This window comes from Archocentrus centrarchus, chromosome 19 (assembly GCF_007364275.1).
Source record: "Archocentrus centrarchus isolate MPI-CPG fArcCen1 chromosome 19, fArcCen1, whole genome shotgun sequence".
NCBI lineage: Eukaryota > Metazoa > Chordata > Actinopteri > Cichliformes > Cichlidae > Archocentrus > Archocentrus centrarchus.
The window spans coordinates 3006048-3021423 of record NC_044364.1 but is presented as its reverse complement, the minus strand read 5'-3'; the positions used below and the strand labels follow the sequence as shown (position 1 = coordinate 3021423).

Below are 15376 nucleotides of genomic sequence, written 5' to 3'. Positions count from 1 at the left end.
GTGCCTGGGGCTCTGCTGCCAGCCTCTGCTGGGGGGAACTGGCCTCTGTGGGGTTGGTGGCCCATTGCCTTGGGTTCACTGGGGCTCTTGCCCCTCGGCTGGGGGAGCTCCATCTGGGGCCACCATCTCCCTTCTGCTGGGGTGGGCCTGCAGATGCAGTTGAATGTGTTGCCTAGGGTCTTCAATGCTCTTGGGGGGCTGCAGGCAGCCCGGGTCTCCTGGGTCTTTCTGCCCTCATTAGTAAGTTTTAAAAAAGTACATTTCGTGACAGAGACACAGACATTCAGACTCTTACTCATGCAAACAAACACACAACACAACAAAATTGTTGGCTTGTGTAGCCATGTTTTTTTGTTGTTGTTTTTCCCCCAGAGGCAGTTTGTTTTTCTTCTTCTTCTTTTTTTTCCCAGGCGCAGCAGTTGATGAACCATTGTGGTTTTCTACCTGTGCTCTGTCCTCCAGAGAATCTATAGGCTCCTCTTGGAAGAGCAAATATGTTGGGTACAACAGTGCATTCAGATCATAATTCTGTTTGCAAAACCTGCCGGACATGACAGGCTTAAAAAAAAAAGAAAGAAATATTCTGACAGCAAGGTGAATTTCATCTTTGCTCCTTTGCAGGTCTGTCATGTTTAAGCTGACTGACACTCAGAGAACTGGACTTGAATAGTTTATTTTTCCTGTGTGTGCTGCTCAGAGCTGGAAGTCAGTGAGTAATCAGCCCCATGTATTTAAATAAGACAAGATAAACTTTAATATAGAATTATTATAATAATATATAAGCGTAGCTCACTCTTCATTTTGAAGCATCAGTGTTAGTGTTTTAGCTTCTTTCATATTGGTCTTTCAGACTGCTCCTGTATGAGCTAAGGCTAGTAGACTTTGTTGGCAAGCAATAATAAATAAATCATAGATAATGCTAGATAATTTTACTAAAAATGAGGCAGAAACAGCACAGACAGTTCAATCTCTGGGGCTTGAATTTGCAGGTGAGGCCTGGCAGGTAGAGGCCACTCAGCAGTTGTTATGAAGGGGGAAACTATCCAATAAAACGTGAAGCTGTTTCATTTTTGTATCAGATTGTAAATATGTGTTTTAATATTATAAAGCTGGGCATTTTACATGTGAGTTTACGGGACTGAATTTCTGAAGCGGCCACTTGTGGGAACTGCAGCTTTTAGCACGATTTTTCAGGTGAGTCATTTGTTGCAAAACGAGCCATATGAGCGTCCCTACATGTGGCTTTGCATGTCGTGGCAGTGTCTTATATGCTCACCTACTATTTGGAAAGTTGGTGGTTTAATTCTCAACTGATACAGCTGGTATGCCAAAGTATCCTTGAGCAAAATACTAAAGTGCTTATATGAATGAGCCATTTTGTATAAAGTGCTTTGAGTGCTCGAGTGTAGTAGAAAAGGGTTTTGTAGGAATCAGGTTACTTATTTAACGTTTAACATTTCCAGTGGTATTTAATATCCTTTAGTCCCCACAGACCTTTCAGAAATCTGAGAAAATCCATATTTGTGTATTTCTTAAGAATTTACCGGGAAAAAACGAACACATCAGTCACAAACCCTTTTTCATGTAGAGGTCACCTGCAAAAATGACCTATGAGGTTGTTTTTTTTAAAGGAGGCCAGGCTGGAAAAATTATAGGTCAGTCAACGTGAGCAGATTGCTGCTAATGTTAACTGAAATGCTCACACAGGCACTGTGATTTGTCTCTGATTTCTTTGAGCTGCAACATTAAAAGCAGACAGTTGAAGCAAAATATGACGTCATATATTATCAGGATTTGCGTTCAATGGATTTTGTTTTGAGAGAAATCCATCAAGTAATGCAGATTTTTATTTTCGTCTGCTCTTGAACCTCACAGCTCATTAGAGATAAACCCGGACACACATCTCAGTGTGAGAGTGGCAGATAAACAAGCACTCTTGAAATGAGACACAACCCGAGGCTGTGCCTGGTGACATGCACCTGAAACACCTCTATATAAAACATTTATATCTGTGGTGTTTTTCCCTCCTACCTGGCTCAAACCAATTTCATGTGTCCACATCAAGTTTTCCATTCATGCTCTCACTCTGCTCACAGCTCCCCTCTGCAGTTCATTATTGTCTCAGTTCCTCTTAACACCCTGAATCTAGACAGGTGTGCTCACTGTGGCTTTGAAGCCACATCTTACATAGACAGTCTGTTACTTTGTTGCGCATACTTTGAAGTGCATTCATCACACTTGTAAAGAAACAGTTCAATTATTCAGCTTTGTGCTTATAAAGCTGCAGTTGAATCAGTTTTTTTTTTTTTTTTAGCTTCAGTTTCATTTATTATTAATTAATCTGAAAAACCTTTACGTGCAATCAGGGTACCAGCTGAGTCTTTTACAGGAAACCAGATTCATGTGATCTGGTGGGCATGAATGAAAGCTCACCAGCATTACCATAGAAACTGTCACTATGGCGAGTTTCTCAGCAGTGAGAATATGCGCACTTGATGAGCCGTGTGTGCGTAACTATACAAAAACTAAGCTGTTACAGTTATGCTTTTTATTTCTCATTTTTTCTATGGGAACCTGCACTTCTTTCAGTCGGTGTTGCAGAAAATCTGAGCAAGAAAACATTCTGTCAGGTTCGGGCTGTGCCCACCGAGGCAGAGGACCCCAAAGCAGGACTCGAAGCGAGGAGCTTAATTAAATTCTTTAACTTTTAATATCAACTTAGATTGAGCAAAACATAGCATAACTTGGTAACTTAGACTTGAACCATAAACATGGACATGAAGCATAGACATAAAGGCTCATAGTAGGAAAAACCAACGATTAACTGACGAAGGAACTAAACAACACAGAGACCTTAAATACACCAGCGAATAACGAGGGAAAAGGAAACAGGTGATGACACAGATGAACGAAATGCACTGACGCGACAAGAGGAAGTGAACCTGAACACAAAGCACAAGGAACACAAGACTGTCAAAATAAAACAGGAAGTGACAAATCAAGACACACATGTAAACTTAACAGAGGGAATCTAAACCAGACCAAAAACAGAAAACTAGATACAACACCCAGGAACACAGGGAAGACCAGGACTAACACGGAAAACTAAACAAAGGCAAACTACAATCCTGATACTAAACTACAACCACAACTAGAAACAGAAATAGAACAAAACAGAACTTCACAAAAAGAACTCCAAACACTGGGCCACCGGCCCAGGATCATGACACATTCTCCCACAGTCTGACTTAATGTGTTTCCGTACCATTAAGCTGTGCTGGCTTTAAGAGAATTCAATTCAACTTTATTTATATTGCGCCAAATCACTACAAACTGTTGCCTTAAGTCTCTGCCATCATCACTTATGTTGCTACTAGTTATTTTTTACAGTGAATGTGGTACTTGTATGACTTTTCACATCATATATATTTTCCGATAACATGGGCATGCTTTTTTGTTGTTTCCCAGAAGAGTCCAGTTGCGGTGCACATAATGATATTGCCAGTGTCAGTGCAGCTAAAGTTAAAACTGATCTAAGGTCTGTGGTCATTTAAAATTTTTTTGTAATCACCTGAAACTGTGGCGCTTCATCAAGTGGACGGGTGGAAGATGCCCCCTCGATTTGCTCTGTTGCTGTTTCATCTCAGCATCCGCACCCACACAGTCCAGCACACGCTGGACAACCTCTTTCTGTCAGGGCTATAACGTTGCCACTCACACAGAAAAAATGAGGCACTGACTGGAGGGTTTCGGTAGCCATTTACAGACACACACAGACGGTCTGATGACTGGATGTGGGGTTTGAAGGCGGCTGGAACGAGCCGTAATGGCGTTTCAGGACCTTCAGTAAACAAGCAATTAAATTTGATAGGTACGTTTATATATTATACTGTCGAGAGAATTTTTTCTGCTGCAGCCTGGTGTTGCTTCAAACTTACAGTAGTTTGAACTTAACTGCCAAATCCCACTTTAACCCCTGACTGGATGCTTGTTTCTTCTTCAGGCTGACAGTCACATCAGCATGCAGTCCCCCTCCATTAAACATATTCAGGATGGTGGATACTGCCCTGCTTCTATGAATTTCTGTACCCTATATCATTTTTTTCTTAAAAAATTCAGAAGCACATCATGCTGTCAACCCAATCGATTTATAGGCTGCTACAGTATATTTATACTTTTCAGTGTGAGAAAACAGTCTTTGATTACATACTTCTTTGCCTGCTTCCTGTGGAGAGGTCATCTGAAGCATGTCAATTCTCTTTCTCACACAGCTCTTTTATTCTCAATGAGGAAACCCCAGCTCGGTTTACTGGGCTCAGCAGCACTGCCCTTCACTGCAGCTGCAGCATCGGCTGCAAAGCCAATAAGCTGCAAGCTTAACATTTCTTGAAGATGCTGCTGGGTGTCACAGTTAGAAACCCCAGTTCACGACTGCATGTCACACCCCACAGATTAAAATGAGCACCTTTTCTGAAATGTTTTGATGTTGGGAATTATTTCAGCTGCAGTTTCTAACTTTGTGCCCTGTCATCTGTGCAAAATGCCTGCAAACCAGTTGACTATGCCACAGTTTTTCTGCGAGTGTCTCATACAGCAGTTAGCCAGTGCAGCAACATTATTAAAAGCTGTTTAACAACCAAAACAAAAAAAGTGGTGCACATAGAGGAGGAAGAGAAGTGAGCAGGATGAATACACCACCAGGACTTTGGACTTGAACAGAGCTGTCACTCACTTTGCTGGGAGGCCTGAAAGATAAACTTCTGATGGGTGAGTCTGTGTTTTTGTAAAACACTGAAACATGCTGAATGAAATAACTACTAGTTATATATTGAAAATATGCACTCATACTGTAATCTGAGTATGTGTGAAATATCTAGTGTTGAATGAGGAATTCTGTAGATGAGTGTACTTGTTACACGGCTATCCATGCAGTCAGGGGGGTTCTCTCATTTGTTACATGTGTAACACGTACAGGAAAATATATAAATGGATAGGCTCTGAATAATTAACCTACTTGCTGGACCAGGTTCTAGGCTCCTAGGAGGGTTAGGGCAGTGAGTGACATGCACAGCATGAATGGAGTCACGGATAGTGAACACAACAACTGTATTAATAACAATGAAAAAACACAATAGAAAAATATGTACAACACTGTAATAACCCAATAATAGATTGTTCTTGACCCTTTGAGTTCAATTTAGTTCAGTTCAGTTCGGCCGGCAATAATTAGTTAAGTCAGTAGGGTAAGTCAGTCAAGTCACTTGCTCCGTGCCAGGAGGCAATGTCTTAGGGCAGTAGCACGGCAATTGTCCTACCGCACAGTTGAGAGCTGATAGTGTGAAAGAACAACCCGTTCTTTGTAGGCCAAGGGTTGGGCCGCTCAGTTCCAGAATCTCAATGGGTGGCTCGCCATCCCCCTCGTCAGGGGGAAATCCATCGGATCCAGTCCAAGTTTCACGATGTCTAACAAACCTAGCCTGTATAAATACAGGACCATCACAATAAGAATTCACTTTAGCTCAATATAGCTCAAGTATTTCTTAACTCAGTTTCTCATATCTTAACTGTACAGTTCAACCATGGAATATATTTCAAATCCAATTTCACTTCACATTCAGGCATACTACTTAAAATGTACAGGAATGTAATCAAGCAGTATGATGAACCATATAATTCAATAACATTAAATTCCAACTTAAAACCTAAGAGGAATAATCACAAATCAAATAGAAATGCATAAAAGTACATTTCCCCGGTGCAGCATTAGCTTATTTGCAATAAGACTTTGATGGTAACACACGCGTCCTGTATCACAGCTTAACACGGTTACAATAAATAAAATAAATGTTCAGCTTTAGCTATGCTTGAAACATGGCTTCAATAAAATAAACATTACAAAATATACAATTCAACTCAAGAACAAAACAGTACCAACATAAACTTAACATGGGTTACTAATATGTAGCACCCATTTCCCACAGCCATCAGGACTGCTGCCACATGTTGGCACTAATTAGCTGCTAATCAAGCTCCGATGCTATCTTAGTCTCCGAGCTATTTTTGCCTCTGCGCTAGCCCAGCCCAATTCACTCACCAAGACGCTCACACTGCTCGAAACCACCGAGAGGTCGGTTCCGTCTCTCTCACTCGCATACAGGTTTTAGTCAACCAGGTTGTCGTGTTGTCCACTTCCTCCAGTTTATTTCCAAGCTAGAAACTCAGCTCGGCAGACACGCTGGCCTCTAGCCTCCTGCTCTCTGCGCTTCTGCAGCACGTACATGCCTCTGCTGCGTAGGTGGGCGGGGTTAGCAATTTCAGCCAATGGGGCTCAGATTACCAAAGATCAGTCCATAGAAGGTTTGAACAGAGGGGGGTATCTGTGATTGACACACAACTAAAACATGACATATGAATGATAGGGAGAAATGCGATTTTGAACCTACTGGGTTACACCCTCCCCTCTTAAATGTCATGTACGTCCCTGTACATAGCTACTCTGCCATGATCAGTGTCAGGGGCAAGGGAATCAGTCATCGCTTGGGTTAACCCTTGGAAAAGTGATTTGACAACTGTTAACATGGGATTTCCCAGCTCAGCATAATGTAGTCTTCGGGACGGCTGGCGATCTCTCTCAGATCTCCGGAGTTGAAGAGATTCTTGAGAGTCAATCTGCAGTGTCTCTGATTCACTGTGATCTGTCCCAGTATTCAATAGGTGCGTTCCGGTTCCTTTTTCCGTTTCAGTTAAGTTGGTTTCAGGTTCGCTGTTCATTACAGGTGAGTTCGTTGCTTGCCTCTGTTCATCAGTCAGAGAAGACTTGGATGTCTGATTGTCTCCTGTAGATGTCTCAGATAAGTTATTTTCTGAAGGTACTTTCTCGGTTTGCTCCAAAGTTTCTGATCCAGTAGATTGTAGGCAGTGTTCTCCTGCAGGTTCTTTGTTTGTCTGATTTCCGGGCATTATTGGATAGTCGTAGATTTGGAAAAAATGTCTCTCTGTGATTTGTGGAGAATTGATCTCGAGACCAAAATCATTATCCTCTTCTTCAACCAATGAGTCATTATCGGGTTGGAAAGAACTTTGCCTTGTTTGTGGTTTACGGGGTTTGATCATTTGCTGAGGTTCATCCTCTGTGGGTGCTAGAAATCCACAAGGGAGCAAAAGATCCCTGTGAAGTGTTCGGGGAGGTCCATCTCCTTTCTCTGGTGTCACTGTGTAGACAGGTAAATTCTCTTTCTGTTTAGTGACAACATACACAGTCTGTTCCCATTTGTCCGCCAATTTGTGTTTGTCTCTAAGGCGAAGGTTACGAACCAAGACTCGGTCCCCCACATCCAGTGTGGACTCGCGGATGACTTTGTCGAACCTTTTCTTGTTTCTGTCAGCCACTTTCTGAGAGTTTTTTATGGCTATTTTGTAACTGTCTTCAAGGTGATTTTTCAGCTGTTTGACATACTGTGAATGAGATATGGACTGCTTGTTAATCTGTGGCAGTCCGAAAGCAATGTCTATGGGCAGACGGGGTTGTCTTCCGAACATTAACTGGTACGGGGAAAAACCAGTTACATCATTTCTTGTACAGTTGTAAGCATGAGTGAGTGGTTTCACATAGTCACACCAATGACGTTTTTCTGTGTCTTTTAGAGTACCAAGCATACCTAGTAGGGTACGGTTGTAACGTTCCACTGGGTTACCACGGGGATGATATGGACTCGTTCTGACTTTGTGTATACCAAGCAGCGAACAAAGTTCCTTTATGGTTTGTGATTCAAAGTCTCTCCCCTGGTCGCTGTGGAGTCGCTCTGGGAAACCGTAATGGACTAGGAATTGTTCCCACAAACACTTTGCGACTGTAGTGGCCTTTTGATTTCTCGTGGGAATGGCCACGGCATATTTGGTGAAGTGATCGGTTATTACCAATATGTCCTTCATGTTCTTACTGTCGGGTTCTACTGAAAGGAAATCCATACAGACCAACTCCATGGGTCTGGTGGTCTGAATGTTAACAAGTGGAGCAGCTTTATCAGGCAGCGCTTTTCTGCGGACACACCTCTCACAAGCTTTCACCTTGTTTTCAACATCTGCGGCCATCTTAGGCCAATAGAATCGGGATCGAATGAGCTCAAGCGTGCGCTCAGTTCCCAAATGTCCCATGTTGTCATGGAGATTTTGCATCACACTGGGTCTTAGAGCTTCAGGGAGGACAAATTGCAACAGGGTCTCTGATCCAGACTGACGCTTCCTGTAGAGCAGATCATTTTGAAGCTCTAACCGCTTCCACTCTTTCAAAAGCATGAGTAGATCAAGGGACTCAGCCTTCACGTTGGCTGAAGGACTAGAATCTGCTGCTATCAACTCAATGACTTTGCCAATGGCTGGGTCATTCCTTTGCATTTGGACAAGATCAGTGTGACTGTATTTGGGTAAGGTTAACAGATTACAGTCATCACCTTCCTCCTGAAACATTTCAGGAATAGCTGTCGCAGACATAGATAGTGATTGCACAAGTGCACAAGAAGTGGATTCAGATTGGGCTAAGACAATGTGTCTTTGGCATGTGGCAGCCACTGTGTCAGTATGAAGTTGGAGCTCAACCTCCTTAACTGAGGACAACAAGTGAGATCTGAATTTGTCAATGCGCTGACATTCTTCTTTGAAGATTTTATCATCTTCAGATTGACTTTGGGGCTTTCGAGATAGCCCGTCTGCATCCATATTTTGTTTACCAGCTCTGTATCTGATGTCAAAGTTATAGGTGGATAATGCAGCTAACCAGCGGTAACTAGTTGCATCAAGCTTAGCTGTCGTGAGAAGGTACGTCAATGGGTTATTATCTGTGATAACCGTGAATGTGGTTCCGTACAGATAATCATGAAATTTGTCTGTTATAGCCCACTTTAAAGCCAAGAACTCTAATTTGGGGGCTGGGTATCTGGCTTCACAACGGGATAAGCCTCGGCTTGCATAGGCGATAACCCGTGTGCTTCCATTCTGTTGCTGATAGAGGGCTGCACCAAGTCCAATAGTACTAGCATCTGTGTGTAACAGATATGAGAGCTTTGGATCGGCATAGCCCAGTACAGGTGAAGTGGTGAGTTTCTCAATTATGCCCTCAAACGCTCTCTGACACTCTGGACTCCAACGCCCACCAAAGGGCTCTTTGGGGTTCAAGTACTTCGGGTCATGGGGGGTGCTTTTACAGCCTTTACGTTTGGGTGGGTAGCCGCCTGTAAGGGATGTGAGGGGCTTAACTATTTTTGAGTAGTCCTTCACAAACCTCCGGTAGTAGCCAGTGAAACCCAAGAACGACTGTAGTTCTTTGAGAGTCTGGGGCCTTGGCCAGGTTTTTAATGCCTCGATCTTCTCAGGGTCAGTTTTCACCCCCTCTCTAGACACAATGTGTCCTAGGTAGCGGACTGAGGTTTGGAAGAACCTACATTTGTCAGGTGAGAGTTTGAGTCCATACCCCCTCAAGCGTTCGAGGACATGACCGAGCCTGGTTTCGTGCTCTTCAAGGGAACTTGAGAAGACAATTAAATCATCCAGAAAGACTAGGACTTCTCTGAGATTTATGTCTTTCATGCACTTTTCCATAAGCCTTTGGAATGTGCTAGGGGCATTCGTTATTCCCTGGGGCATACGGTTAAATTCAAAAAACCCAAAGGGGCACACAAATGCTGTTTTTGGTTTGTCTGTCTCATTCATCTCAATTTGATAATACCCCGACTTGAGGTCCATCACAGAGAACCACTGCGACCCAGCAAGAGCTGAAAGGGACTCCTCTAGATTGGGCAGTGCATAGGCATCACGGATAGTCTGAAGGTTAAGCTTCCTGTAGTCAATGCATAACCTTATATCACCGTTCTTTTTCCGAACCACCACAATGGGTGATGAAAACGGGGATTCAGATTCACGAATGATACCTGCATCTAAAAGGGCTTGTAGATGCTTTTTGACTGCCTCATAATCATGAGGATGAATGGGTCGGGATCTCTGTTTGAATGGGGTTTCATCTTTCAGGTTAATGTGATGTTGGATTTTTGAGGCATGCCCAAAATCGAGTTCATGCTGAGAGAAAACATCAGAGAAACTGTTCAGCTTTGCAGTTATCCTTTGCTTCCATTCCTCGGATAATGGTGAAACACCAAAATCGAAGCTCAGCTTAGAGTTTAAGGTCTGCTGCTGGGATGAACGTGTTGCAGAGACCTTTTGGCCACTTTTCTCTGGTTCAGGGCATGGAATGATGCAATCAGGGGTCGCTAACTCAGCAATCACACAATTGGTGGGTAGTGTAATATCATGGTTAGTTTCATTTCTGAGTAGTACAGGGACTTTATATGGTCCTCGCTTTGGTAAGGTGATAAGACAGCAATCAACAAAAAATACCCCCGGGTAGGGGAGAGGTAGTTGGTTGCTCAATGAGTGCGCACTGGTCCGGGTTAACTTGATTAGCATACACAAAGCCTTCAACCAGTAGTTTCTGGTTGGCTGGCAGGACTTCCTGAGTTCTGCCTTTCAGCTTAACGAAACCAATCCTGCCACTGTCACTCTGTCTTTTTCTGATTTCCAGTGTTTTTAACAACTGCCAGTAACCATAAGAAAGTGACAGTGAGTGGGGTAAAGTGACCTTGTCAATTTGCTCATACAGGGGATCAAGTGTGTTTGTGCCAATTAGCAGGGGTGTATCTGAGTTTGAACAGAGGTCAGGTACAACTAAAGCTAGGGTAGGCAGTTCAGGCTCAGTCTCAACAAAATCTTTTGGAAACTTGATGCTTGCTTCCACATATCCCAAATAGGGGACTGACTGACCATTTGCTCCTTCGACCTCAAGGAGATCAGTGATTGGCTTGATAGGGTGGTCAGATAAATGTTCTTGATAGAATGATTTGGCAATGGTCGTTACTTGTGAGCCTGTATCAAGCAAACAATTGCAATCAACCCCATTGATAGCAACCTTGGCTGTACATTTTCTGCCCACAAGTCTTTTTGGGAGTTTTGGTTTCTGGTTTACCTTAGTTGTTAAGCATGCAGCTTCTTTTGTCTTGGTTTTAGTGGGACGATATTTAGGCTTAGCTCCTGTTTGTCCCACAACAGAAGCTTTTCCTAGTTTAAATCAGGGTGTTCACTGACTTTGTGGTGGTGTTCCCACTCTCGCTGCTTTTGTTTGAAGGCATTTCTTTTTATAGCTACTAGTGCTGGGTTGTGGCCATTGCTGCAGCTGGAAGCAATATGGCCGTCCTCCCCACATCTGAAGCAATACCCGGGTTTAGGCTTGGGCATCGATACATTTATCTGTTGTGTCTCTCTCGATTCAACTTGGCTTTTGTTTTTATGCTTTGTCCCCTTAGGGTGCCTCTTGGACTTTTGCCCTGTTTTTTCAGCTTTGAGTTGTGCTATTTGAGTCTGGAGGTCTGTAATTTGCTTTTGGAGATCAGCAGAGGTGTCATTAATTGCAGGCTCTAGGCCGTTCCTACCTGATGAGCACGTGGACTGCATATTGGAGAAAACTCGTGGTTTTTGCATCCCCAGATGCTGTTTCATGCGGGTGATTTTACTTGCCTGTTTATCTTCTTCTGTCCGCAGTAGGAGAAGTAGCTCAGCAAATTGAGGTGGGTCATTCTTCCTTTGTTCAAGCTGGAGGCTGGCGATCAGCGGACTGTCCCAACAGCCTCGGCAAAATTGCCTCAGAAGTTGTTTGTTTGCATCACCCGGGGCAATTCCATTTCTGCTTACGACTAAGTTTAAGGCGGTGTGTAATCTCTGCAGGAAGTCTGAGGGTTTTTCACCAACATTCTGGTTGGTGTTCAAGAAACGAGCAAAGAGTTCATCACCATCTTCCACAGCAGCATAAGCAGAGTCAAGAAGTTCAAGGTAAGTGTTTGGGCTTGCTTTAGGCCCGAGAGATTTCACAATGTTGGCTGCAGGAGGAGCCAAGCTTTCAGCAATTTTCCTCACGATCTGGGTTTCTGAAAGTAAGGGATCAGTCAAGCAGAATTCTACACTCCTACGCCAGGTGTCATAATCGGTTTCAAAAGTAGGATGTGGAACTCTTCCCGAAAAGGGTTTCAACTTGCAAGGTAAGTTCGGGGTTGAAGCTATGTCACTGCTTTTAACAATGTGTTCAACAATGACACGTTGTACCTCAGGAGTGCTTAATAAACTGGCAGGTACCTGTGATTCAACAGTTTCTGTGATTGGGTGAGGGTCATTATGAACAACACTGGCATGTTCACTAGTTGGTGACACAGGAGATGAGGCTGGGGGTGTTTCAGTAGAAGGCAATGGCTCTTCGACTGAGTGGCCAACAGTGTCAGCATGGATCGTTCCTCCCAATGACTCCCCAATCTTGGCCAGTTCCTCCCTCAAAATGCTTTCAAATGAACGGTTGCTTCGCAACGCCATATCTTTTAACTCTGACAGGTAAGTTGCTGTTGCAGAAGCACCAGACTCAATGCTATAAGCGCTGGCTAGGCTTTGAATGTGGTGAATAACCTCTGGTTTTGCAGTGCATGGTCTGTCAAGAGGTAAATAGCTTTTTTCCAGTTCTTTAGCAGTAGCTTCATGCTGAAACTCTACAATGACCTTTACTGTACCTGTAGTGTGAACTTCAACTAGCCTATTGACAGGACCAAACTGTTTCAGGAAGTCAAAAACTTCATTGTCAATTTCACTGTTAGATAGACCACTGACTAAAACAGAATTTTGAACTTTAACATTCTGAGTTTTCACAACTTCCATTGTTAAGATACCTTTCTGTTCAGCAATGTGGATAGTCAAGTAGCTGTGAAGCTCCAGTCACTCTGGCTTAAGTCACTCAACGGTTGGATGTAAAACTTTAGAAAAGCCACAATTAACCCTCCTGGCTGGCTCGCCAAGTCTGTAACACGTACAGGAAAATATATAAATGGATAGGCTCTGAATAATTAACCTACTTGCTGGACCAGGTTCTAGGCTCCTAGGAGGGTTAGGGCAGTGAGTGACATGCACAGAATGAATGGAGTCACGGATAGTGAACACAACAACTGTATTAATAACAATGAAAAAACACAATAGAAAAATATGTACAACACTGTAATAACCCAATAATAGATTGTTCTTGACCCTTTGAGTTCAATTTAATTCAGTTCAGTTCGGCCGGCAATAATTAGTTAAGTCAGTAGGGTAAGTCAGTCAAGTCACTTGCTCCGTGCCAGGAGGCAATGTCTTAGGGCAGTAGCACGGCAATTGTCCTACCGCACAGTTGAGAGCTGATAGTGTGAAAGAACAACCCGTTCTTTGTAGGCCAAGGGTTGGGCCGCTCAGTTCCAGAATCTCAATGGGTGGCTCGCCATCCCCCTCGTCAGGGGGAAATCCATCGGATCCAGTCCAAGTTTCACGATGTCTAACAAACCTAGCCTGTATAAATACAGGACCATCACAATAAGAATTCACTTTAGCTCAATATAGCTCAAGTATTTCTTAACTCAGTTTCTCATATCTTAACTGTACAGTTCAACCATGGAATATATTTCAAATCCAATTTCACTTCACATTCAGGCATACTACTTAAAATGTACAGGAATGTAATCAAGCAGTATGATGAACCATATAATTCAATAACATTAAATTCCAACTTAAAACCTAAGAGGAATAATCACAAATCAAATAGAAATGCATAAAAGTACATTTCCCCGGTGCAGCATTAGCTTATTTGCAATAAGACTTTGATGGTAACACACGCGTCCTGTATCACAGCTTAACACGGTTACAATAAATAAAATAAATGTTCAGCTTTAGCTATGCTTGAAACATGGCTTCAATAAAATAAACATTACAAAATATACAATTCAACTCAAGAACAAAACAGTACCAACATAAACTTAACATGGGTTACTAATATGTAGCACCCATTTCCCACAGCCATCAGGACTGCTGCCACATGTTGGCACTAATTAGCTGCTAATCAAGCTCCGATGCTATCTTAGTCTCCGAGCTATTTTTGCCTCTGCGCTAGCCCAGCCCAATTCACTCACCAAGACGCTCACACTGCTCGAAACCACCGAGAGGTCGGTTCCGTCTCTCTCACTCGCATACAGGTTTTAGTCAACCAGGTTGTCGTGTTGTCCACTTCCTCCAGTTTATTTCCAAGCTAGAAACTCAGCTCGGCAGACACGCTGGCCTCTAGCCTCCTGCTCTCTGCGCTTCTGCAGCACGTACATGCCTCTGCTGCGTAGGTGGGCGGGGTTAGCAATTTCAGCCAATGGGGCTCAGATTACCAAAGATCAGTCCATAGAAGGTTTGAACAGAGGGGGGTATCTGTGATTGACACACAACTAAAACATGACATATGAATGATAGGGAGAAATGCGATTTTGAACCTACTGGGTTACACATGCTTACAGGAACAACAGCTGTAAGCATGTAGGCTTGTGGCAGCCTAGTTGAAGACAGACATAAATATGTCTGACCTCCTGCTGCAATTGTTGTGCATGGATTTGATCAAAAGCTGGAATGATGCTATTGATATTATTGATTATTGCTATATCCTATTATCTTAATGTGTGTGTGTGTGTGTGTGTGTGTGTGTGTGTGTGTGTGTGTGTGTGTGTGTGTGTGTGTGTGTGTGAGAGAGAGAGAGAGAGAATGTGAGCTGGTGTGTTTGGCAGTAAGAGCCGATCTGCCCTGCAGTGCATCAAAGATGTTCTGCCTGTGCACATTCTGAATCACTGAAATGGTTCAGAATTAGTTAGCCCTCTTTGCATTAGCCGAAAGCTATTTATGTATGCAGTCCTTACAGAAAAACAAAACAAAACACAGATTTTTATATATATATATGGATATTGTCTAATCAGCTATTTTAATGCAGGTCTGAGAATGTAGGGAACAGGATGTACTGATGTTTCTGTTTCGAATGCAGAACTGAAAAAATTCAAATCAGATCACATGCACTCAGGCTCATCACCATCAACGTCAGATCCTGTAAATCAGTTATCTGCAGAAGACACCTTCTAAATTTTTGGTGATCACACAGAATCTAAAACTCTACGTCAGCTCCTCTGTAATGGCCCCACTTTTCAGCAGATGGTCTCCTTCAGCAGTGTTGCAGATTTCAGATCCTGTGTGATCCACAGATCACCAAACAGAAAACAGTGCCTCACTGTTCAGCTAAGCACGGCTCAGATGGAAGTACAGAATGTATCTTAATAGAGGCATGAACCAAGGATGCTGTGGATGTCTGCACACAGCAAAGAGGATGATCCAAATGTCTGACATAAAAGGTCAAAGTCAGCTGATGGAGGACCAATGGTACACTTTGAAGAGGAAAGGTGTGATGGTGGTGTTCAGACGGTCACGTTTGACTTAGACCAAACTAAAGCTCCTTTAGATTATGAATCCC

The 15376-nt window shown here is 43.0% G+C and overlaps 1 protein-coding gene across 2 annotated transcripts; it reads right to left on the bottom strand.

Annotated features, from left to right (window-relative positions):
* Positions 1–5190: 5190 nt before the first annotated feature.
* LOC115798655 (uncharacterized) lies at positions 5191–14365 on the bottom strand. 2 transcript variants are annotated; one of them, XM_030755579.1, is made up of 2 exons: positions 14149–14365; positions 5191–8031 (listed from the first exon to the last, which is right to left on the bottom strand). In XM_030755579.1, exon 2 carries the CDS (start codon positions 7981–7983, stop codon positions 6463–6465), a length of 1521 nt encoding a protein of 506 aa, XP_030611439.1. In that variant the 5' UTR covers positions 7984–8031; positions 14149–14365; the 3' UTR covers positions 5191–6462. The 2 variants fall into 2 exon arrangements, with proteins under 2 accessions (XP_030611439.1, XP_030611440.1); XM_030755580.1 differs by lacking the exon at positions 14149–14365 and adding an exon at positions 8303–8330 and having other exon boundaries at positions 5191–8014.
* Between the last annotated feature and the right edge of the window lie 1011 nt (positions 14366–15376).

Coding starts and splice junctions, on each gene's coding strand:
- LOC115798655 (XM_030755579.1), bottom strand. CDS start 7,983: ATGGAGTTGGTCTGTATGGATTTCCTTTCAGTAGAACCCGACAGTAAG.